General features: G+C 40.4%; 1 protein-coding gene across 1 annotated transcript; it reads right to left on the reverse strand.

Annotated features, from left to right (window-relative positions):
* Nucleotides 1–1,428: 1,428 nt before the first annotated feature.
* On the reverse strand, nucleotides 1,429–8,425 carry LOC128227881 (uncharacterized). Its single transcript, XM_052938793.1, has 4 exons — nucleotides 8,300–8,425; nucleotides 3,099–3,559; nucleotides 2,547–2,560; nucleotides 1,429–2,428 (listed from the first exon to the last, which is right to left on the reverse strand). The coding sequence occupies exons 1-4, from the start codon at nucleotides 8,423–8,425 to the stop codon at nucleotides 2,241–2,243; spliced, it is 789 nt and encodes a 262-aa protein (XP_052794753.1). The 3' UTR covers nucleotides 1,429–2,240.
* Nucleotides 8,426–24,937: the final 16,512 nt, after the last annotated feature.

The raw sequence follows: 24,937 nt of genomic DNA on the forward strand, positions 1-24,937 counted from the left end.
CTCTTAGTCGTGTTAATGCTGTTGTTAATTTATTGGACTGTGTGATGTCTAAATATGACTGATAATCAAAATTTGCAAAAAGCATATATGTTGACGTCTTTCATGATTCTCGTAAATTTCATTCCATTCTTGGTTGAAACAGTCTCAAGTTCTCATCTGAAAGGTGTGTAAAACACCCTGGTTAAGCCAAACTTCAGCAAACTCGATAGATTCTAACAACTTTTTAACTTTAATTGCCCAATCGATTTCCGCTGCGTTATTTTGTAGATCAGTTAACATCGAGATATATGCAAGTTTGGTGAGTTTTCTTTCATCAGTCATTGTAATTTTTAACCAAAAGCAGATGATAGATGTCAATCTATGGACATATAATGGAACTCTACCCAATTATCCATATATAAAGTGGGTATGAGATATAACTACGAATTCATGTTTGAGCAGTTGTTTTCGTCTGTCATTTGAATCGCACGAAAGCAAATGTTCGAACATTGAACTTCAAGCTGAAGAACACGTATGAAAAGAAGATTTTTTTAAATATTAAATTATTATTTTGGGCAGCATTTGGACAATATTTACTTGCCCAAAGGGATGACTTTAGGTTTCATCAAGGGGAAAATGACTACCCTTGATTTAAGCAATACTTCCTCAAGTTGATATTTCCACTCCTATGTTTGCTATGAAAATATGAAATAAACATTTTTATGTTGTAACTCGTACGTAATTATCCTGTTGATTTACTTGATAAATTGACTAATATGTTTTAAAAATACAGTGTAAACTACAAAGATAAGAAGGCAAAAAATAGCAAAACACAGACCCTCTTTAGATCATATCGGTATTAAGGACTATTGTTGTAAAGTTTCCTCAGTATTTTTTTTTTTCGGATTTAAATTCGTAAGTAATAAAGGACCAATTCTTTTGTAGAAGTATTGAGAGCTGAGACAGTCGCAGGATTGGGTATATTAACAGATGTGTCGTTATTCGAAACGACTTTATTTTTAAATAAATATTGAACTAAGAATTGTTTTTTTATATTTATAACATTTAAGATGCATTCTTTTCACTAGACCTTAAATAGTTATTGTTAACAACTGCAATCGAAATATTAATGTATCTCTACACATTTGTCTAATAAGGTAGGGAAAGAAAACAAGATTGTAGAACGGAATATGTAGAAAAAAAATGTTTCAAAATTTAACATTTACCTATCTAGGTCAATACCAAAGTTAGCACAAGTGAAGTAGGAAGTAAAGTATGGTAGGAATGAAACTAATTTGGGCGAAAATTTCCATTTAAGTTTCAAGTTACGCTTGCGTTACTCTTGCGTTATTTATGAGTAACTCATTCATATCAACATACCTGCGACATAACTACGAATTTGTTTCATAATATAAAAAAAATAATAATACCACTAATAAAGCAAACGTCTTTATTGTTTTCCAAAGTATATTTGATAAAGGCATTTAATGAGTTTTCAAAGCATGGTTTTGATATGCGTCTCTGTGAAGTTCTAACGAGATGGTTGATGTGGTTGCGTATTTTGCCAGTTGAGGAAATAACGCATGAGCTTTGCTTTTATTATTCCTGTTCATATTTCACCGGGTAAATTGCAATGTCGTTATGAAACCTTTTGGTTGTGCTGATTGCGAATAGTGAAAGTTTATCTAAATACAGTCACATTATGCTTTACTACAAATGCCAATGTACACATAAAAAAATACATCGACATTTTAACATTATTTCATTTGGATATTATTCAATTATCACAGCCTTATTTAGTATCTAATCACGAGACTTATATATCATTTTATCCATTTAAATATATATAAACAACTTCTTTTGCATACAAATATCATGTTTAAACATTAACAACTCGTCACAGCAAGTGTTTCTGTCCACATTGAAGATCTCAAGTTTATGCATTTTAGGCTACGCATAAGCTTCCCGACATACTTAGCATAATTGTGTCCCAAGTTCCATCTTAACATGTTGTTTCTTGCCATAAGTAACATTTTAATAAAATGAAAGAAGATGACACCAAGTGTAAATATTCAACAATATTTCGTCTTTAACTCCGTCAATATTATACCTTTAGGTGCTAATAAGTGCTACAAACATATTTGAGCATAGTATCACAGTTTTATGGAAACATAACGATGGATTTCCCATTCCAAGGAAATGTGTCTTTACTTTTAAACAACACTTTTCTAAATAACCTGTCCACAGAAATTTACAGCTTATCACACCTGCATAAGGGGCTTCCTCTTATGTTTACAGTCACAATAGCCGTTTGATTTTACCTCATTATTCCAATATTGTGATCGAATTAGGACCTTTCCAATATATTCTGAGCAAATAAAAGTGAAAATTACTGTCTGTAATAAACTTGGCAATATGTCCCAGAAGTAACCCGAATTGCAGTTAAACACTGAAACGTTTCACTTCTTGTTTGAGAGAATCTTTAGCTCTGTGATGGTGACTTCTGCAAAGAAAAAATCAGAAAGACATTCAGTTACATTTATAAGAATTTCGAGATCCAACAATACGTGACGGAGTCAGCCTAACATGGTGTGATAATTAGGAGACTCAGAGATGTGACCAATGTATATAGTATTTGGATGTTAACAACTACTTTTATCCAGGCAGTCTAATCAAATTTATGTGTCAACAATGGGGGAACATGTAGATTAGAACACTTTCGGTCACTATGTTGCAGAAATAACCACTTAAGTAAGGCTTTTACTTTTGAATGTTCGACAAGTTGGCATGTCCCTGTATTTCTGATTTTTAAAATGGCGTAGATTGCATTGTGTCTCTTTCAAGCAGTGTTATGTCGAGCTGAGAGTATACGCCTACGATGTAAGATTCGATAGATCTTATCAACATTTTTAATTCAAGATAAATAATAAAATAATAATTCAAATAATGTATACAAGTTATCATACCCGTTTTTTTGTCCTCTTCGTGTAAAGAGCAACAAGCACGGTAACCATGACGGGTACGCTATCACTAAATATTCCGCCGGAATAGCCCCTCTTTCCTCGCAAACGTTTTTCTGACACACGGACAAGAATACGTCAAAGTGCTGACTTCAATACGTCCCAAGCGTCACAAGCGAATTTTGTTCAACTGGAAGTGGGCTATTTTGCGGCACAATCTTGATAATGGAAAAACTTCTTGTGATGATGCAACCAAGTGTGCCTGCGTATGCTAGACACGAAGACATCGACCATTTAAAGTTCTGAACATAAACATTATGCACAATAAACACGAGCACCATCCCGTTTGCAAACGCCGCCGTCATCGAGTAATCCATGCACGAGCCGACGCTCTGAGGCCCCTGTTTTACGCGTTTTTTTATGTAATTTTTGGCAATTGTCAACATGTACACGCTTATGATCAGATGCAAAAATCCAGAGAGCACCACTGCGAACAGCGTCGTGGTATTTCGGTAGTACTTCCGGCGTATTAAGACTAGATGATCGACACAGTCGGCGCCGGCCACGAAGGCCGTGAATATAAAGCCGCTCTGAAAGAGCTGAAGATGAACATCACATGACTAAGGTTTTCAGTCTGCTGAGATGCATGAAGGTTGGTGTCCTGACCCATGTATACTGTCTGTGATGAAATAACCAACGTAATTTATAGGTATGCAACGTATAGTCCAGTTTTAAGTCTAATAATAACCAAGCACAACAAAGAAACTATTCGAACAGTTTGCATGTATCAGTTATTAAAGTATGTGTGTTAAACTTACCAACCGCTCGTGAGTGTTTATATCCGTTCATATTAACACAATTAACGACTGGAAGATAACAACCGATTTAATATTTACAACAGCATAATTATAAACGTTCAAAAACTATTTTCAATACTTAGTTAAGCACTTTCGTATTTGAATGTTAACATCAATGCAATCTAAGTGTTATTGAAAGAGTTGGAAATAAGATACCTTTAACGGTAACCCAAGCTTTTTAGAGCCAATTTATTTGCGATGCAGTAAGGATACCAGTAGTATATATGGTTATCCGAATAGAATATAACACTTTTAAAACACAATTTAACGATTAAAAAAACCCAAATGAATAGATTGGTTTCGTTAACGTTAACCTTGATAACGTGGATTTTTGCTGATTTTAGCAAGGCAGGACAAGGTCTTCACGAACGTTAGTTGTATAAAAACCAAACGTAGCAAAAATGTTTCCGGCTTTCTGATTTTGGATGATTTTTAAGCATGTAAGTTTCAAATAGATAAACCTACAAGCAACTTGATTACGTGCAATTATGCAATTTAAGTTTTATTCCTAAAATATCAGCGCGCTGCGCCACAGGGTGGGGTAAAAAGATAATAATAAAGTTATTTATTTGGCATTGCTTCGTAATACATTCATTAACTTACCTTAATAGGGTCAACAAACAGATCTATTAATTTCAGTCATACAATTCATAAATTACTCAATTTCAGCGCTCTGCTCCTCGCGGTCGTGAAAAAAGGAGATATTTGGAATATTATTTCTTTATTATTATTTTTTTATATCCGTTTAACAACATAGAACAATATATATTGAGAAAATGAAAAATATATCAAAATATATCAATTCCATATAAGGGCCCAGTAGAGGTCTAGTGCACAACCTGAAAGACCTTGGCTTCAAACCATATGAAAAGTTGTAGAATTCTTGTGTTGTACCGGTCGTGGTTTTATGTAGCCTAGTATGGGGATTCAAGCAGTTCCAACCCTCAGACAAAGACCACAATTGCGCGATGAGATACGACCTCGGTGTACATAGATTCACCCCAGTTCCCGCGCTTACTGGCGACACAGGACGGAGTCCAACCCCTTACCACCGATGGATCAACATGCTACGCCGCTGGAACAGGCTCGTGCTTAAGGGCCACAACACACTGTGTGCCAAGATGTTTGTAATGGACTAATACAGGTGTTCATGCAAATTGGTTAATCGAGGTAAATGAGATCATGACACACATGGGCTAACAGACAGTTTTGATGTCAAATCACCAGTTGATCTCTCAAATTTACAGCATCTTGTGCGAATCCATTACATAATCATTTCGTCAACGGAGATCTATTACGAAATTAAGAACATAAGCAGTGTTCAAGCCGACAGCTATTTGAACTTTGGCACAGTTATCCAAACTGGGAAGTATCTATTTAAACCTGTTTATACAAGCCATGAAATGCCTAAGAAGTTGAATATGAGTGTCATAAGTATTAAAATGCGTATTGTATACTAAAACAAGAACTTTGGTCCTGTGATTTCTGAATATAATTTCATTACACTTACTGACGTTGAAGAATTAGCGTTTCCGAGTCGTCGGACCAATCTTTTTCAGTTCGATCGCACGTGAACAGTAGCTCCGTGGATGCAGGCGTTCGTTTACTCTTTTAGCTGCCGTTTAATTACTTTCTACAAAGGAAGCATGGAAGTCTTTCCAGTTGCGGTCGCAGGCAATCAGTGTACCTGTGGTCGCAGACGTAAGATTGTTCTTTTCCATTGGATGTTCATATGTGACATTTATCCATGCGGTTGCAGGTGTCCAATAACAGTTCCCTTAACCAGTGGAAGTCGCAGGCGTACGTGTGTCCTGCAGCTCGAGGTTTTAAATATCCCTTTTCAAATGGATAGATGACCTCTAACCCTATGGTTCTAAACGTTATACTATCATTTTCAAATGTCCGCAAATGTTTAATGGCTATGTGGTTTGAGGCTTCGATCCAAGTATTTACCACAGTGGCTTGATGACAAAGGCTCATTAAAGTCACAAGAAATAATTTCAAATAGCCAACATGATATTTTATACATACTTGAACATGTATATTATCATCAATATAATACATTGCCATAAACATAAAAATGAGATTTAAAACAAAATAAAAAATACCCTATACTGTAATATGAAACAAGTGAAGAGTGTTCGCCCGGCGAAAATGTAAACAAAGACCAATTCTCGTTGAAAATTATAAGTTACAAACAAAAAACCTGGCTCATAGATGCAGTGGCCCGTTATATACACGTTAACACCGGTATTCTTGTCAAGAGAAACAGTATATGACGAAAATGCTTACTAAATGCAAATAATTCTTTTCTAGTGGAGGCCTCAGGAGACCTATGGCCCTTTGAATCCTTGCGTCGATCCATCCTTTCCCGGTTCCGGTAAAAGGTGACCGGTGACCCGGATAACTCAGGTGCACGATTGCCATTTTCCAGTGGAGGTTGCAGGTGACCTACACTTTTGCAGTTGTATGCGTATAAAAACTTTTCCGCAGATGAATATGAGCATGCGGTTCATGACGGCAAACAACCATTTTCCTGTTGAGGCCAAATGTGACCAGTGGCACTGCTTTTTGCGGTGAGGATCTACCCTTTCTTAGTTGATGTCATCGGTGACCAGTGCGGTTTCATTCTTCACATGCGTAAAAAAACAAACCTTTACTGCTAACCCTGTGGTTTGAGGTTGTGAACATACAATGTCAAGATTAGATCGCTTGTTTGATGTCTGTAAAGTATTTAATACAGGAAAATTGTTTGCTGAAAGTATAATAAAGAAATTAAAAAATAATTTTTGGATTGATGTACTAAACATATTTAATAGCTACATTGATAAATTATCCACTGATACTGTTGAGAATATACTAGATACACCTTTGTTTTTACAACCATCATTTGAAGATTGGTAATAAAGGTATTTTTGTCAAAAGTCTTTATAATAGACGAATACGTTTTATTAAAGATATTGTTGATGATACAGGCACATTTGTAACAAAGAGATACTTAGAGAATTGTACAGGGACAAATATAAATTTCATATTGTTTGAAGGTTTAATTAGAGTTGTTAAGAACTACATTAAAACATGTAAAATTACATTTAGTAATAATGATAGAACTCAAAACCCATCAATGTCATGTTATGTCAAGGATATTTTGCTTGAAACCAAAGGAAGTAAAAAAGTTTATAATGAATTGATAAAAAATAAGGATACTCCAACATGTCAGGCTAAATGGGACATTGTTTTCCATGATGTAAATTGGAAAAAGATCTATGGATTGGTATTTAGTATTACAAGAGATACATATATTCAATGGTTTCAAACAAGAATCATACATAGGATTTTAGCTACAAACTCACTTTTGTTTAAAATGAATATTGTTAATGATAGATTATGTACATTTTGTTTGTCTGAAGAGGAAACCTTGATTCATATATTCTGGAATTGTGAGATTATTCAAACCTTAAAAAAATGTGTTAAAGAGTTTTTATCAGCCCTAAATGTTTTTTCCCATTAAATTGCCAGACATTTTTGTTGGGAACCACTTGTAAAAATTCAATTAAATATAATATACTTAGTTATGAAATTAAAAAATACATATATCTCTGTAAAAGGAGAAAAATAAGACCATCCTTTATTGGTTTAAAGAGTAGTTTAAAATTTGCTTGGAATATTTATGAAAAATCAAATATTAATGAAACAGAACCTAAAAGTTGGTCATTTGTAAAATTGTTTATCTAGACCACATACGTTTTAAAAAACAGTAAAAACTTATATACTTTGTACAAGAACATAGTGTTTATATTTTCTTTACTTTTTCACCTCTTTGCTTTGTTTATATATATAGATATATGCATATATGTGTATGTGTGTGTGTGTGTGTGTGTGTGTGTATATGTGTATATATATATGTATATGTGTATATATATGTATAAATGTGTGTGTATGTATGTGTATATGTATATATATATATATATATATATATATATATATATATATATATATATACTTAGATGTGTGTTCACCCTTTTAGTTATGTCATACTTGTTTTAACATCTGAAATAGAAATAAAAAGACAAGGATGTAATATAATAATTCAAATTATAGATGATGTTTTGTTTAAGATGGTATCATTATTGATATAACTAAAATTTAATACACAAGTATGTATAAAATTCCCTATATTTATGAAATGTTTTGTGAGGTATGTTCCTGTGGTGTGCCCCGAACCACGCATATCATAAATGTACGGTGACAATAAAAGGTAACACACTCAAAAAAAAAAAAAAGATAAGATCGCAGCTGACCAGTGGTCCCGCGGTTTTCGGCTTCGATTAATCATTTTCCAAAGGAGGCCGCAGGTGACCTACGGCCCTGCGGTTCGAGGCGGCGAACAACCTTTTTCCAGTGGATGCTTCTGGTGACCAGTGGCCTTGTTGTTCTTTGCGTCGATCTACCTTTCCCAGTTGAGGTCGTAGGTGACCAGAGACCCTGCGATTGCATACCTACGAGTGTCCATTTCCAGTTGACGCCACAGATAGCCCTAAGGCCTGCGGTTGCCGACGTCAAAATAAACTTTTCCAGAGTAGGCTGCATATGGCCTATAACTTTGCAGATGCAGGCGTCAAAAGCCATATTCAAGTGGAGGCTGCACTAATGGCGGTTCGAGGCAGCATGCAACCCACTTCCAACTGAAGTCGAAGGTGACCCTGCGATTTCAAGCTTTACATAATCCTTTCCATGTGAAAGCAGCAGGTGACCTATAGCCCTGCGGTGACAGCCGTCCAATTGAACTTTTCTGAAGGAGGCTGCAGCTGACCTTTAGCCGTACGGTCGCAAGCGTCAGAAATCCCTTTTTCAGAGGAGACGCTGGTTGCCATATATGCAGCCGCCCAATTTACCCTTTTTCAGAGGAGGCTGCAGATGACATATGGTTCTACGATTCGAGGCGGTGAACAACACTTTTTTACAGATGAGGTCGCAGGAGACTGCAACTGCCACTTTAAAGGGCGACTGAACGCGTGTCACCGGTAGAAGTTGCATGTAGCATAAATCACTACAGTTGTAGGCGTCCATTTACCTTTTATGTCGATACAGTTGCATGTGACCAATGCCCTAGCACTTTAGGTGTCAAACCTCCCTTTTGTAGTTGAAGTCAAAGGGGATCTAAAATCTTTCGGTTTGAGACGTCGAATCGCTCATTTCAAGTTAAGGTCGCATGTGACCAGTGCCTATTGTATGGAGTATGTTCGTCCTAGCGCAGTTTGGCCAATTTTGCGCTTATCTAGAATTTAGCGTTGCGAGAAAGTAGAATTAAATTAATTTACTTTGCAATCTCAATTATTTTGTACATAGTCATGTTATGATTTTGTCAATCAAATATCTATCTCGCAACACTCAACAAAAGTAAACTCCAAATAAGTCAAATCCCCCCTCAACGACGTACTATAACATACTACTACGGTTTAGTCCCTGTGCCTTTTACTGGTGCATATTTGGTGCACACTTTTTGGGTTAACTTGTATTTAAATATAAATAATATAATTACATAGTTTAAAATAGAAAATTTAGGACAGTTTTTAACTCATTCAACAAAATTAGTTGCAGCATAAAGAAATAGATATAAGATACGTGGAAATATAAGCGCAGCTTTAAAAGTAGCAAGCGGTCTAATAGGATGCACAGCCATATAAGCTTTAGTACTAGCTGCACCAGTTGTTTTAGCAGGTACAGGTGCCATTCCCGCAAAAATTACTGTTTTGCGAAATAAAACTCATATTAAAGAAAAAAACATTACTAAAATCCCAACATAGACATTTTAAACATTTTCATTCGCACATAAAATGACAATGCAAAAATATATTACGAAAAAGAAATTATTAAATCAGTTTTTACTTTAATATTAGAACTTAAAAAATAAGCTTATGACGTTGTACCAATAGAATATATATATAGAGGTATAAACTAAATGGATATGGAGAACATGTATGTATTAATATAGATTGGAGAAATAGTAAAAAAACATTTATTTCGTTATGACTGTAGCTTCTACTAAAGAACATATTACAGTTACAATAATTTCAGTGACGATTAGAAAAATGAAGAAATAAAAAATATAAAAGAAAATACAGAATGTACTAAAAGGAATATGGATGAAATAAAAACCATAGTGATGTTCTTAAATACTTTGATAATATAACTTATTACTTAGGAAAAGGAGAGTCTGATACCAGTTGCAATTGAAAGACACAATGAAATCAACAGCAAAGTGTATAGATGTATGAAAAAGAAGAAGGAAGTTTATTCAAAATATAAACAACACAATACATATTTGAAATAGGCCAATATGATCCTTGATCAAACTAATGTAATACAATGGCATATACATTTTTGGCGGAGCATATTTATACATAGGTTTATTTATATTGCAATGTTAACAGCTGTATCTGTGTAATTCAATATTATATTCTAACTAAATCAATAATGATTTATTTCTCTGTTGTATATCTTTGATTGGAATAAGCGACGCTTTTACATATATATTCGATTTAGAAGAAATTGCTCACGATCAAATTCATATGACCGTAAGTAAAATCTTTGGCGAGCATAGAAATGAATTAACAAATAGACATATCATAAAACAACAATTTTATCTTAATTTAGTATACCAATCTGAGTATGATAAAATGCTAAAAACCTTAATAGTGATTAAACACGTTTATGAAACTGGTTGTATATTTTGGTTGACCAGCATTATAGTTATTTAGGTCAGTCTTTATTGGCCTGGATTTTGGTATGTGTCCTATTTATTTCAAAAGCATTAAAGATAAATACAGCAAATAGCTTCACAACATTTGCATTATGAAATGTTAACAACTGATTAGTTCTAGACATACTTGGTCTTTCTCTAAAGTATCGCTTGATATATTTACCGCGTATATCATTATACAATATACATTTAAATAGCAAATGGTATTCGTCTTCTAACTTATTATATGAAGCGCATAACCGTTCTTCTCTTGGTACGTTTCTCAATCGATCAATTTCAATACCGAGCCGGTGTAGAGACAAACGTACTATTCTATACTATACTCCTGAATGTTGACTTGGTTATGATATGATTGCCTTTCAAAATTATGTATGCTGCTGGCAAAGATTTGAATGCATAGCCAGGGTTATTTAAAATGTGTTGCGAAGGTACAACGGATTAAAAGGTGCATTTTGAAAACACAATCAAACAAGATGGAAATGTGTGTACCTAAAAGCGGAAATATTTTTATTTCAGTATATTAGGATGAGATTACTAGAAATAATTTAATGGTAGACAAAATGGTAATTACGCCGATACAAGTATCAATAGACAATAAAATTGCTGATCATGAATATATTGAGCAAACGATCCTTAAATACAGCAGCTGGAGAAAACTGGAACTTAATAGTAACAATGACTTAATACATCTTAATCAACAGCTTTCTACAGAGATTTGACTGAAAGGGCAAGATGAGGTAAAGTCAGTCTTGACCAGAAATGGGCTTATTATTCTGAGCGCTACGACTAGAGTACATCGAATGTCTTTCTCAAAGATTACAACCCATAGCTCGAACCACCGGGGCCTCAGAGACACCGTCAACACTAGACTACCCTTTTTGTTGAACAGTTTACTATAAACTCATGTTATTGACTCTTAGTAAATCTTTATAACAACATCAACAGAAGCTTATATTTCATAGCTATGCTATATAAAGGGACCCATACTATGATCATATAATTATATTTCAAATGAATATTACGCAACATATTATTTTGACATGTTCTGTTATATACAAACAGCATGAGATGCCCCTTATTTGTATTACAAGTTGTTTCACAATCACATAACATTACGTATATTCCATATGTATTATTCAATCTAGGGTTTTATTAAGTTACTTTAATTAAACGTAACGTCAAATATCGTATGTCATTAACATTTTATGATCATGAGAGACTAAATACATATACATTTAATAGCAGAAATATAAAGAAAATTACGAAAAAATAATACAATTAGATGTTTTGTTGCATAATCACATTGCTGCTTTCTTTTGCTCAGTATAGTCAATAATAAGGTATGAGTGTTATTTTCTAACCTCACAGATCTGCTAAATTTGTTAGGTAACATTAGATATTTAGTTGGTAATTGTATTAAATTCAATTATTGCTGATGGTAGTTAGATTATCCAATCTTTATGGTTTTCATTTCGCCTTATGGAAAACCAGATATACATGCATTCAGAAGAGAACATATAAAAACTAGGTTAAAATAATTAAACAAACAATAAGTATAACCTAATGATACATCCTTAATAACAAGTGCGGCCATCCAACCTTTTCCGTTTTCTAATCGTTTTTTTTACATTTCAGAAAATTTAAGAGGTTAGAATATAGCCAAAAGTAATGCTCCCTTATAAAAGTATAAGTAAAATTCTTTTTATAAGTTTGTGTTAATCCCATTTCTTGGAAATTTTATTAAAGTATTATGCATCCACTAATGGAATACTATGGAGCAATTCCAACGAATTTTACAACATTAGTTTACTGAAATGAAAATTACACAATATTCTAGACATTTAGTCGCGTGTCATGTCATGAAGAGCTAAACTATGTCTCAGTGTTATATCTATGTTTATTGGAAAGTATTTAACATTAATTATGTAAAGGCATGATGTTATTAATTTGAGATACAATATGTCAGAGTTATTTTAGGCATTTGCCTTTTTTATATTTGTTTTATATATAGTTAATAACTTGTGTTAAAAAAATGTCACAATACACCCCTTATTAATTATTCAATATTGTTAAAACATGGTATGTGTTGTGTTTATGTTACTTTTAAAAATAATAATGTTTAACTTTAATGTGACAGGATAAAAATTATAGTATCAATTAAATTATTCAGGAATAATAATAACTCTTATGCATGGTCATGGCATTTTGTATAAGCAAAAATATTTTTTTTGATTTTTTTCTGATTCTATCTTTAATTTGATCAACAATTTCAACGTATTCTACACATCCAGCTTTACAAGAATATCCCTATACTGTTCGTCTGAACAGAAAAAAACTTTATGCCACTTAATTTGTTTCAACATCCGTTTCTGAGAGACATCTGGATTTTTATAAAAAATAATACAAATATCATTGTTTTTGTGTTTTTTTTTAAATAATGAATGTCACTTTCTGCACTGTAAACACTAAGGGACTCGGCAATAAACAAAAACATCTACAAGTATTTAAGTATATTGAGGTTAAATCGTATGACGTCATCTTTTTACAAGAAACCAATGCATCTACAAATCAATCCTAAAAACAGGAATGGGATGGTTGTTCATTCTTTAGCGGACTTAAATCAAACACAGAAGGCGTCTCATTCCTTGTCAATAAATTTTCAAATATCGAATGTTCAAATTTTATTGAGTCAGTAGCTGGTTGGTTATTCATTCTAGATATAAAAGTCAATAACAAAGATAAATATAACTAAAAATAACTAATATATATGGACCTAACGATGATAAGACAACTTTATTTGAACAATTAGAAACTTTTGTAGCTACCAATAATGAACGAAATATAATAATAGGCGGTGATTACAACACTGTAGGTACTTAATCCTTCTATCGACAAGAAAAATAAAAGGACAGATTTACACTTGAGCAAAAAGGAGGACCAGGTTACTTCAAGATAAACAATACTATCAATAATCACACAGAGTATCAAAACCAAATAAAAACTGCAATTAGGGAAACTAGAAATTAACAGTAACGATAACCCAAATACCTTTTGGGAACTGATCCAAGGAACCATTGGAAGCATTATCATTAAATACTCCACTAACATTAACAAGGAAAAAGAAAAGAAATAAAATGAACTCATCGAAAAAATTCAAGAAAAAACACGCTCAAATAACAATGACAATGATGATGAGGAAATGATTTGCTTCATCAGGAATAAGATATTATTACAAAAGAAAAAAATAATGGAATGATACTAAATGTATGTAGAACACAACGAAAACAATAGTGTATTTTTGCAATTCTTGAAAAACATCACTACGAACAAAAACCGATCACAAAACTGAAAGCAGACCAAACTACATTAACCGATATTAAAGCTATTTTTATCGAACATCGACATTTTTATGAAAAATTTACAAAAAAAAAACAGACGCAAAACAAAAGTGAAATCATCTTTTTTGAAGCTCCTCTAAAATTGTTAAACAATGAAGAAAAACTAAATTGTGAAGGTTTGTTAACTGAATCTGAATGCATTAAAGTATGAATTTAAACAAAAGTCCTGGTTCAGGGCGACTAACAGTCGATTTTTTTAATGTATTTTGAGATTTATTGAAAGAACATTTCGAATAAAATTATCTTTTACCTAAGCCTGGTAAAGATCTTGAAGCGGTTTTAGTTTGGCGTCAAATAAGTCTTCTTAGTAAAGGTTATAAAATTGCAACTGAAGCAATTGCAAATAGAATAAAAAAAAATAATAGATGCAATTTTATCACCCAATCAAACCGGTTTTATCAAAGGGAGATACATTGTTGAAAATATATGACTTGTACAAGAAGTAATTGAACATTTAAACAACACAAACAAACCAGGACTTCTGATATTTGTGGATTTTTAGAGGGCTTTTGACAGCATTGATCATGAATTCATAATACCATATCTTAAACAATTCAATGTTGGAAATGAACTTAATAATTGAGTAAACTTATTTTATAGTGATATCAGAGGAATTATTCTAAGAAATAGTCACCTTTCAGAACATTTTGTAATAGAACGAGGAGTACGACAAGGATGTCAGTTGTCTTTATTTTTGTTTCTCACGTGTATCGAATAATCTTAAATTACATTGATTATTGCCAAAAAATCGAAGGGATCACAGTTAAAACACTCAAATAAAACATACTCTATTTGAAGACGATGCTACATTTTTCAACAATGGAAATGAATCGTCGTGCAAGGCTTAAAACTTAACTATTCCAAAACAGTGGTACTTTAAGTCTGAAGTTAAAAAAAAGATATAAGTCGTTTTATATCGACCTCTACTTCAACAAAAACACTAGAAATCACATTTACATTTATAATTTTAGCCAGTTATATTTAACCTAGTACAAGATTTTAATAAATGTCTAAAACAGTGGCAACACAGAAAATGAAATCTGCTTGGAAAGGTCTCTGTAATTAGTCTTCGCTTTCATTATGCTACCAATTCCACCAGAACAAATAATATGAGATATCACAAAATATATGTTTGCTTTTATTTGGGATAATAAATCTGATAAATTAAACGAGAACAAATATATTGCTCCTGGGAAAAAGGTGGATTTAACCATATAAAAATATCATATGGCAGCATGTGTGTCATTGATATTGTCAACCCGAGAGCAGAATGTCACCCGAGGCGTTAGCCATATGATATTTATTGTATTATACCGAACAAAATTAAGTACATAAAAAGTTTTAATTGTTATAATTCATTTAATAAAACAAGTTTGACAAGGTTAACAGAATATAACATAATAAATTATAATATCTAGAACAAAATTCAACCGTTAATTTTCAGTCGTCTGCTGTTTTTGTATATAATTTGAATAGTGAAGTCACTTCTGTATGTGTATAAGGGAGGCAATCACGTCATTATTTTGCTAAAATATTGAAGCAGTTGGATTTTTGCTTGGTCACTTGTCAAAAATGTAGCAAATGTTTTTGACAGTCAAAATATCTCATTTTCGAGTAATGGGATTTGACCATTGTAGACAAAAGTGAGGTATGACAATTGAAAATATCTTGTGTGCTTTTTCTTCTGAATACGATATTACAAGTTTGTGTTGATATTGCTGTTGAATACATATCAATGAAAAACAATAGTAAAAAAACATCAACAGCAAAGTATAAAATTAAATATGGCACTAAAAATATCACTTATTAAACCAATTGAAGATTAAGAACAAGTTGGTTACTTTCAATCAATGGTAAAACAGTTCATTGATGGAAACAATACAGTTTAAATATTAAATGATATAAACAATGCACTTCTAAACAGAATGGCAGATTGGATTTCAGAAGGATTTGGTTGGACAATTTAAAGTGTTGATAAACATATCATTACCATTGTTAAATGTAAGACTTTAAGAGGTTCCTCATATCTTCCAATACATGCAGTCATTAAAAACAGACAAGGATTAAATATTACAGAGAATGAAAAGGACAGTGAATGTTTTCGCTGGTGTCATTTGGCGTACACCTTTCCCACATAATAATACCCACAAAGAATAATTAAATATAGCATAGAACAACTTAATTATGAAGGTATTCAGTTTCAAGTAAAGATAAAGAAATCCCAAAACTAGAAAGATCTAATGGTATTAGATTTAATGTCTATGAAGCTAATTTACCAATAGAAGTTTCCCATTGATCCATTATATATTTCAAAGACTATAGATCCCAAATATGGGACTTGTGATCTTTTTTATAGACCACAATAGAGTATCCAATTATGAAAGGATAAAGGATTTTAACACATTACTTAAATCTCAGTGAAGACATCATAATTAAAGGATCTTTTGTAAATACTGCATCCAACACTTCGCAGAAGAAAAATCCTCAAAGTTCATACAGATGTATGTTTAGCTATACATGGTGCGCAAAAAATGATGTACCTACTTCAGGAAAGAATAAACTAGGGTATAAAAATAATCACAAGCAATGAATGGCTCCATTCGTTTTTTTTCTGATTTTAAGGCAATGGTTAAACCGGGTTATAAACCATCAGAAAACTCAACCACTGCTTGTCAAATCATATTGCTTGCCGATATGAATTCTAATTTGTTTGTACTTATGATGATAAATATTCTAAGCCGATAAAAGTGTATCGTGTCGCAGGAAGCCTATAGCCCTGCGGTTGCAGGCGTGAAGTACCCATTTTTTAGCGCAGGCCGCAGGTGGCCTATAGCCCTGCGGTTGCAGGCGTGAAGTACGCGTTTTTATTAGCAGAGACCGCACGTGGCCTATATCCCTGCTGTTGCAGGCGTGACGTACGCTTTTTTTAGCGCAGACCGCAGGTGGCCTATAGCCCTGCGGTTGCAGGCGTGAAGTACCCGTTTTTTAGCGCAGGCCGCAGGTGGCCTATAGCCCTGCGGTTGCAGGCGTGAAGTACCCGTTTTTTAGCGCAGGCCGCAGGTGGCCTATAGCCCTGCGGTTGCAGGCGTGAAGTACCCGTTTTTTAGCGGAGACCGCAGGTGGCCTTTAGCCCTGCGGTTGCAGGTGTGAAGTACCCCGTTTTTTAGCGGAGACCGCAGGTGGCCTATAGCCCTGCGGTTGCAGGCGTGAAGTACCCGTTTTTATAGCGGAGACCGCAGGTGGCCTATAGCCCTGCGGCTGCAGGCGTGAAGTACCCGGTTTTTTAGCGGAGACCGCAGGTGGCCTATAGCCCTGCGGTTGCAGGCGTGAAGTACCCGTTTTTTAGCAGAGACCGCAGGTGGCCTATAGCCCTGCGGTTGCAGGCGTGAAGTACCCGTTTTTAGCAGAGACCGCAGGTGGCCTATAGCCCTGCGGTTGCAGGCGTGAAGTACCCGTTTTTAGCAGAGACCGCGGGTGGCCTATAGCCCTGCGGTTGCAGGCGTGATGTACCCGTTTTTTAGTAGAGACCGCAGGTGGTCTATAGCCCTGCGGTTGCAGGCGTGAAGTACCCGTTTTTTAGCAGAGACCGCAGGTGGCCTATAGCCCTGCGGTTGCAGGCATGAAGTACCCGATTTTTAGCAGAGACCGCAGGTGGCCTATAGCCCTGCGGTTGCAGGCGTGAAGTGTTCGTTTTTCAGCAGAGACCGCAGGTGGCCTATAGCCCTGCGGTTGCAGGCGTAAAGTACCCGTTTTTTAGCAGAGACCACAGGTGGCCTATAGCCCTGCGGTTGCAGGCGTGAAGTACCCGCTTTTTTAGCAGAGACCGCAGGTGGCCTATAGCCCTGCGGTTGCAGGCGTGAAGTACCCGTTTCTTAACAGAGACCGCAGGTGGCCTATAGCCCTGCGGTTGCAGGCGTGAAGTGTTCGTTTTTTAGCAGAGACCGCAGGTGGCCTATAGCCCTGCGGTTGCAGGCGTGATGTACCAGTTTTTTTTAGCACAGACCGCAGGTGGCCTATAGCCCTGCGGTCACAGGCGTGATGTACCCGTTTTTTAGCAGAGACCGCAGGTGGCCTATAGCCCTGCGGTTGCAGGCGTGATGTACCCGTTTTTTTAGCAGAGACCGCAGGTGGCCTATATCCCTGCGGTTGCAGGCGTGAAGTACCCGTTTTTTAGCAGAGACCGCAGGTGGTCTATAGCCCTGCGGTTGCAGGCGTGATGTACCCGTTTTTTAGCAGAGACCGCAGGTGGCCTATTGCCCTGCGGTTGCAGGCGTGATGTACCCGTTTTTCAGCAGAGACCGCAGGTGGCCTATAGCCCTGCGGTTGCAGGCGTGAAGTGTTCGTTTTTTTAGCAGAGACCGCAGGTGGCCTATAGCCCTGCGGTTGCAGGCGTGATGTACCCGTTTTTTAGCAGAGACCGCAGGTGGCCTATAGCCCTGCGGTTGCAGGCGTGATGTACCCCTTTTTTAGCAGAGACCGCAGGTGGCCTATAGCCCTGCGGTTGCAGGCGTGATGTCCCCGTTTTTTAGCAGGGACCGCAGGTGGCCTATAGCCCTGCGGTTGCAGGCGTGATGTACCCGTTTTTAGCAGAGACCGCAGGTGGCCTATAGCCCTGCGGTTGCAGGCGTGAAGTACCAGTTTTTTTAGCAGAGACCGCAGGTGGCCTATAGCCCTGCGGTTGCAGGCGTGAAGTACACGTTTTTTTAGCAGAGACCGCAGGTGGCCTATAGCCCTGCGGTTGCAGGCGTGATGTACCCGTTTTTTTAGCAGAGACCGCAGGTGGCCTATAGCCCTGCGGTTGCAGGCGTGATGTACCCGTTTTTTAGCAGAAACCGCAGGTGGCCTATATCCCTGCGGTTGCAGGCGTGAAGTACCCGTTTTTTTAGCAGAGACCGCAGGTGGCCTATAGCCTTGCGGTTGCAGGCGTGAATTGTTCGTTTTTAGCAGAGACCGGAGGTGGCCTATAGCCCTGCGGTTGCAGGCGTGAAGTGTTCGTTTTTTTAGCAGAGACCGCAGGTGGCCTATAGCCCTGCGGTTGCAAGCGTGATGTACCCGTTTTTTAGCAGAGAACGCAGGTGGCCTATAGCCCTGCGGTTGCAGGCGTGATGTACCCCTTTTTTAGCAGAGACCGCAGGTGGCTTATAGCCCTGCGGTTGCAGGCGTGTTGTCCCCGTTTTTTAGCAGGGACCGCAGGTGGCCTATAGCCCTGCGGTTGCAGGCGTGAAGTACCAGTTTTTTTAGCAGAGACCGCAGGTGGCCTATAGCCCTGCGGTTGCAGGCGTGAAGTACACGTTTTTTTAGCAGAGACCGCAGGTGGCCTATAGCCCTGCAGTTGCAGGCGTGATGTACCCGTTTTTTTAGCAGAAACCGCAGGTGGCCTATATCCCTGCGGTTGCAGGCGTGAAGTACCCGTTTTTTTAGCAGAGACCGCAGGTGGCCTATAGCCTTGCGGTTGCAGGCGTGAAGTGTTCCTTTTTTAGCAGCATTAAGTGTTCGTTTTTAGCAGAGACCACAGGTGGCCTATAGCCCTGCGGTTGTAGGCGTGATGTACCCGTTTTTTAGCAGAGACCGCAGGTGGCCTATAGCCCTGCGGTTGCAGGCGTGATGTATCCGGTTTTTTAGCAGAGACCGCAGGTGGGCTATAGCCCTGCGGTTGCAGGCGTGAAGTACGCGTTTTTTTTAGCAGAGACCGCAGGTGGCCTATAGCCCTGCGGTTGCAGGCGTGAAGTGTTCGTTTTTAAGCACAGACCGCAGGTGGCCTATAGCCCTGCGGTTGCAGGCGTGTAGTGTTCGTTTTTTAGCAGAGACCGCAGGAGCCTATAGCCCTGCGGTTGCAGGCGTGAAGTACCCTATTTTTAGCAGAGACCGCCGGTGGCCTATAGCCCTGCGGTTGCAGGCGTGAAGTATCCGTTTTTAGCAGAGACCGCAGGTGGCCTATAGCCCTGCGGTTGCAGGCGTGATGTACCCGTTATTTAGCAGAAACAGCAGGTGGCCTATAGCCCTGCGGTTGCAGGCGTGAAGTACGCGTTTTTTTAGCAGAGACCGCAGGTGGCCTATAGCCCTGCGGTTGCAGGCGTGAAGTACGCGTTTTTTTAGCAGAGACCGCAGGTGGCCTATAGCCCTGCGGTTGCAAGCGTGAAGAACGCGTTTTTTTAGCAAAGACCGCAGGTGGCCTATAGCCCTGCGGTTGCAGGCGTGAAGTACGCGTTTTTTTTAGCAGAGACCGCAGGTGGCCTATAGCCCTGCGGTTGCAATCGGGAAGAACGCGTTTTTTTAGCAAAGACCGCAGGTGGCCTATAGCCCTGCGGTTGCAGGCGCGAAGTGTTCGTTTTTTTAGCACAGACCGCAGTTGGCCTATAGCCCTGCGGTTGTAGGCGTGAAGTGTTCGTTTTTTAGCAGAGACCGCAGGTGGCCCATAGCCCTGCGGTTGCAGGCGTGAAGTGTTCGTTTTTTAGCAGAGACCGCAGGTGGCCTATAGCCCTGCGGTTGCAGGCGTGAAGTGTTCGTTTTTTAGCAGAGACCGCAGGTGGCCTATAGCCCTGCGGTTGCAGGCGTGAAGTGTTCGTTTTTTAGCACAGACCGCAGGTGGCCTATAGCCCTGCGGTTGCAGGCGTCAGATACCCGTTTTTTGGCAGAGACTACAGGTGGCCCATAGCCCTGCGGTTGCAGGCGTGAAGTGTTCGTTTTTAGCAGAGACTGCAGGTGGCCTATAGCCCTGCGGTTGCAGGCGTGAATTGTTCGTTTTTTAGCAGAGACCGCAGGTGGCCTATAGCCCTGCGGTTGCAGGCGTGAAGTGTTCGTTTTTTAGCAGAGACCGCAGGTGGCCTATAGCCCTGCGGTTGCAGGCGTGAAGTGTTCGTTTTTTAGCAGAGACCGCAGGTGGCCTATAGCCCTGCGGTTGCAGGCGTGAAGTGTTCGTTTTTTAGCACAGACCGCAGGTGGCCTATAGCCCTGCGGTTGCAGGCGTCAGATACCCGTTTTTTGGCAGAGACCGCAGGTGGCCCATAGCCCTGCGGTTGCAGGCGTGAAGTGTTCGTTTTTTAGCAGAGACTGCAGGTGGCCTATAGCCCTGCGGTTGCAGGCGTGAAGTGTTCGTTTTTTAGCACAGACCGCAGGTGGCCTATAGCCCTGCGGTTGCAGGCGTGAAGTGTTCGTTTTTTAGCACAGACCGCAGGTGGCCTATAGCCCTGTGGTTGCAGGCGTGAAGTGTTCGTTTTTTAGCAGAGACCGCAGGTGGCCTATAGCCCTGCGGTTGCAGGCGTGAAGTGTTCGTTTTTTAGCACAGACCGCAGGTGGCCTATAGCCCTGCGGTTGCAGGCGTGAAGAGTTCGTTTTTTAGCACAGACCGCAGGTGGCCTATAGCCCTGCGGTTGCAGGCGTGATGTACACGTTTTTTAGCAGAGACCGTAGGTGGCCTATAGCCCTGCGGTTGCAGGCGTGATGTACCCGTTTTTTTAGCAGAGACCGCAGGTGGCCTATAGCCCTGCGGTTGCAGGCGTGAAGTGTTCGTTTTTTAGCAGAGACCGCAGGTGGCCTATAGCCCTGCGGTTGCAGGCGTGAAGTGTTCGTTTTTTAGCACAGACCGCAGGTGGCCTATAGCCCTGCGGTTGCAGGCGTGAAGTGTTCGTTTTTTAACAGAGACCGCAGGTGGCCTATAGCCCTGCGGTTGCAGGCGTGATGTACACGTTTTTTAGCAGAGACCGTAGGTGACCTATAGCCCTGCGGTTGCAGGCGTGATGTACCCGTTTTTTAGCAGAGACCGCAGGTGGCCTATAGCCCTGCGGTTGCAAGCGTGAAGAACGCGTTTTTTTAGCAAAGACCGCAGGTGGCCTATAGCCCTGCGGTTGCAGGCGTGAAGTACGCGTTTTTTTAGCAGAGACCGCAGGTGGTCTATAGCCCTGCGGTTGCAATCGTGAAGAACGCGTTTTTTTAGTAAAGACCGCAGGTGGCCTATAGCCCTGCGGTTGTAGGCGTGAAGTGTTCGTTTTTTAGCAGAGACCGCAGGTGGCCTATAGTCCTGCGGTTGCAGGCGTCAGATACCCGTTTTTTGGCATAGACCGCAGGTGGCCCATAGCCCTGCGGTTGCAGGCGTGAAGTGTTCGTTTTTTAGCAGAGACCGCAGGTGGCCTATAGCCCTGCGGTTGCAGGCGTGAAGTGTTCGTTTTTTAGCAGAGACCGCAGGTGGCCTATAGCCCTGCGGTTGCAGGCGTGAAGTGTTCGTTTTTTAGCACAGACCGCAGGTGGCCTATAGCCCTGCGGTTGCAGGCGTCAGATACCCGTTTTTTTGGCAGAGACTGCAGGTGGCCCATAGCCCTGCGGTTGCAGGCGTGAAGTGTTCGTTTTTAGCAGAGACTGCAGGTGGCCTATAGCCCTGCGGTTGCAGGCGTGAATTGTTCGTTTTTTAGCAGAGACCGCAGGTGGTCTATAGCCCTGCGGTTGCAGGCGTGAAGTGTTCGTTTTTTAGCACAGACCGCAGGTGGCCTATAGCCCTGCGGTTGCAGGCGTCAGATACCCGTTTTTTGGCAGAGACTGCAGGTGGCCCATAGCCCTGCGGTTGCAGGCGTGAAGTGTTCGTTTTTTAGCAGAGACTGCAGGTGGCCTATAGCCCTGCGGTTGCAGGCGTGGATTGTTCGTTTTTTAGCAGAGACCGCAGGTGGTCTATAGCCCTGCGGTTGCAGGCGTGAAGTGTTCGTTTTTTAGCAGAGACCGCAAGTGGTCTATAGCCCTGCGGTTGCAGGCGTGAAGTGTTCGTTTTTTAGCAGAGACCGCAGGTGGTCTATAGCCCTGCGGTTGCAGGCGTGAAGTGTTTATTTTTTAGCAGAGACCGCAGGTGGCCTATAGCCCTGCGGTTGCAGGCGTGATGTACACGTTTTTTAGCAGAGACCGTAGGTGGCCTATAGCCCTGCTGTTGCAGGCGTGATGTACCCGTTTTTTAGCATAGACCGCAGGTGGCCTATAGCCCTGCGGTTGCAGGCGTGATGTACCCGTTTTTTAGCACAGACCGCAGGTGGCCTATAGCCCTGCGGTTGCAGGCGTGAAGTGTTCGTTTTTTAGCACAGACCGCAGGTGGCCTATAGCCCTGCGGTTGCAGGCGTGAAGTGTTCGTTTTTTAGCAGAGACCGCAGGTGGCCTATAGCCCTGCGGTTGCAGGCGTGAAGTGTTCGTTTTTTAGCACAGACCGCAGGTGGCCTATAGCCCTGCGGTTGCAGGCGTGAAGTGTTCGTTTTTTAGCACAGACCACAGGTGGCCTATAGCCCTGCGGTTGCAGGCGTGAAGTGTTCGTTTTTTAGCACAGACCGCAGGTGGCCTATAGCCCTGCGGTTGCAGGCGTGAAGTGTTCGTTTTGTAGCACAGACCGCAGGTGGCCTATACCCCTGCGGTTGCAGGCGTGAAGTGTTCGTTTTTTAGCACAGACCGCAGGTGGCCTATAGCCCTGCGGTTGCAGGCGTCAGATACCCGTTTTTTGGCAGAGACCGCAGGTGGCCCATAGCCCTGCGGTTGCAGGCGTGAAGTGTTCGTTTTTTAGCAGAGACTGCAGGTGGCATATAGCCCTGCGGTTGCAGGCGTGAAGTGTTCGTTTTTTAGCACAGACCGCAGGTGGCCTATAGCCCTGCGGTTGCAGGCGTCAGATACCCGTTTTTTGGCAGAGACCGCAGGTGGCCCATAGCCCTGCGGTTGCAGGCGTGAAGTGTTCGTTTTTTAGCAGAGACTGCAGGTGGCCTATAGCCCTGCGGTTGCAGGCGTGAAGTGTTCGTTTTTTAGCACAGACCGCAGGTGGCCTATAGCCCTGCGGTTGCAGGCGTGAAGTGTTCGTTTTTTAGCAGAGACCGCAGGTGGCCTATAGCCCTGCGGTTGCAGGCGTGAAGTGTTCGTTTTTTAGCACAGACCGCAGGTGGCCTATAGCCCTGCGGTTGCAGGCGTGAAGTGTTCGTTTTTAGCAGAGACCGCAGGTGGCCTATAGCCCTGCGGTTGCAGGCGTGAAGTGTTCGTTTTTTAGCACAGACCGCATGTGGCCTATAGCCCTGCGGTTGCAGGCGTGAAGAGTTCGTTTTTTAACACAGACCGCAGGTGGCCTATAGCCCTGCGGTTGCAGGCGTGAAGTGTTCGTTTTTTAGCACAGACCGCAGGTGGCCTATAGCCCTGCGGTTGCAGGCGTGATGTACACGTTTTTTAGCAGAGACCGTAGGTGGCCTATAGCCCTGCGGTTGCAGGCGTGATGTACCCGTTTTTTAGCAGAGACCGCAGGTGGCCTATAGCCCTGCGGTTGCAGGCGTGAAGTGTTCGTTTTTTAGCACAGACCGCAGGTGGCCTATATCCCTGCGGTTGCAGGCGTGAAGTGTTCGTTTTTTAGCACAGACCGCAGGTGGCCTATAGCCCTGCGGTTGCAGGCGTGAAGTGTTCGTTTTTTAGCACAGACCGCAGGTGGCCTATAGCCCTGCGGTTGCAGGCGTGAAGAGTTCGTTTTTTAGCACAGACCGCAGGTGGCCTATAGCCCTGCGGTTGCAATCGTGAAGAACGCGTTTTTTTAGTAAAGACCGCAGGTGGCCTATAGCCCTGCGGTTGTAAGCGTGAAGTGTTCGTTTTTTAGCAGAGACCGCAGGTGGCCTATAGTCCTGCGGTTGCAGGCGTCAGATACCCGTTTTTTGGCATAGACCGCAGGTGGCCCATAGCCCTGCGGTTGCAGGCGTGAAGTGTTCGTTTTTTAGCAGAGACTGCAGGTGGCCTATAGCCCTGCGGTTGCAGGCGTGAATTGTTCGTTTTTTAGCAGAGACCGCAGGTGGCCTATAGCCCTGCGGTTGCAGGCGTGAAGTGTTCGTTTTTTAGCACAGACCGCAGGTGGCCTATAGCCCTGCGGTTGCAGGCGTCAGATACCCGTTTTTTGGCAGAGACCGCAGGTGGCCCATAGCCCTGCGGTTGCAGGCGTGAAGTGTTCGTTTTTTAGCAGAGACTGCAGGTGGCCTATAGCCCTGCGGTTGCAGG

The sequence above is a fragment of the Mya arenaria genome, chromosome 3 (assembly GCF_026914265.1).
Source record: "Mya arenaria isolate MELC-2E11 chromosome 3, ASM2691426v1".
Taxonomy (NCBI): Eukaryota; Metazoa; Mollusca; class Bivalvia; order Myida; family Myidae; genus Mya; species Mya arenaria.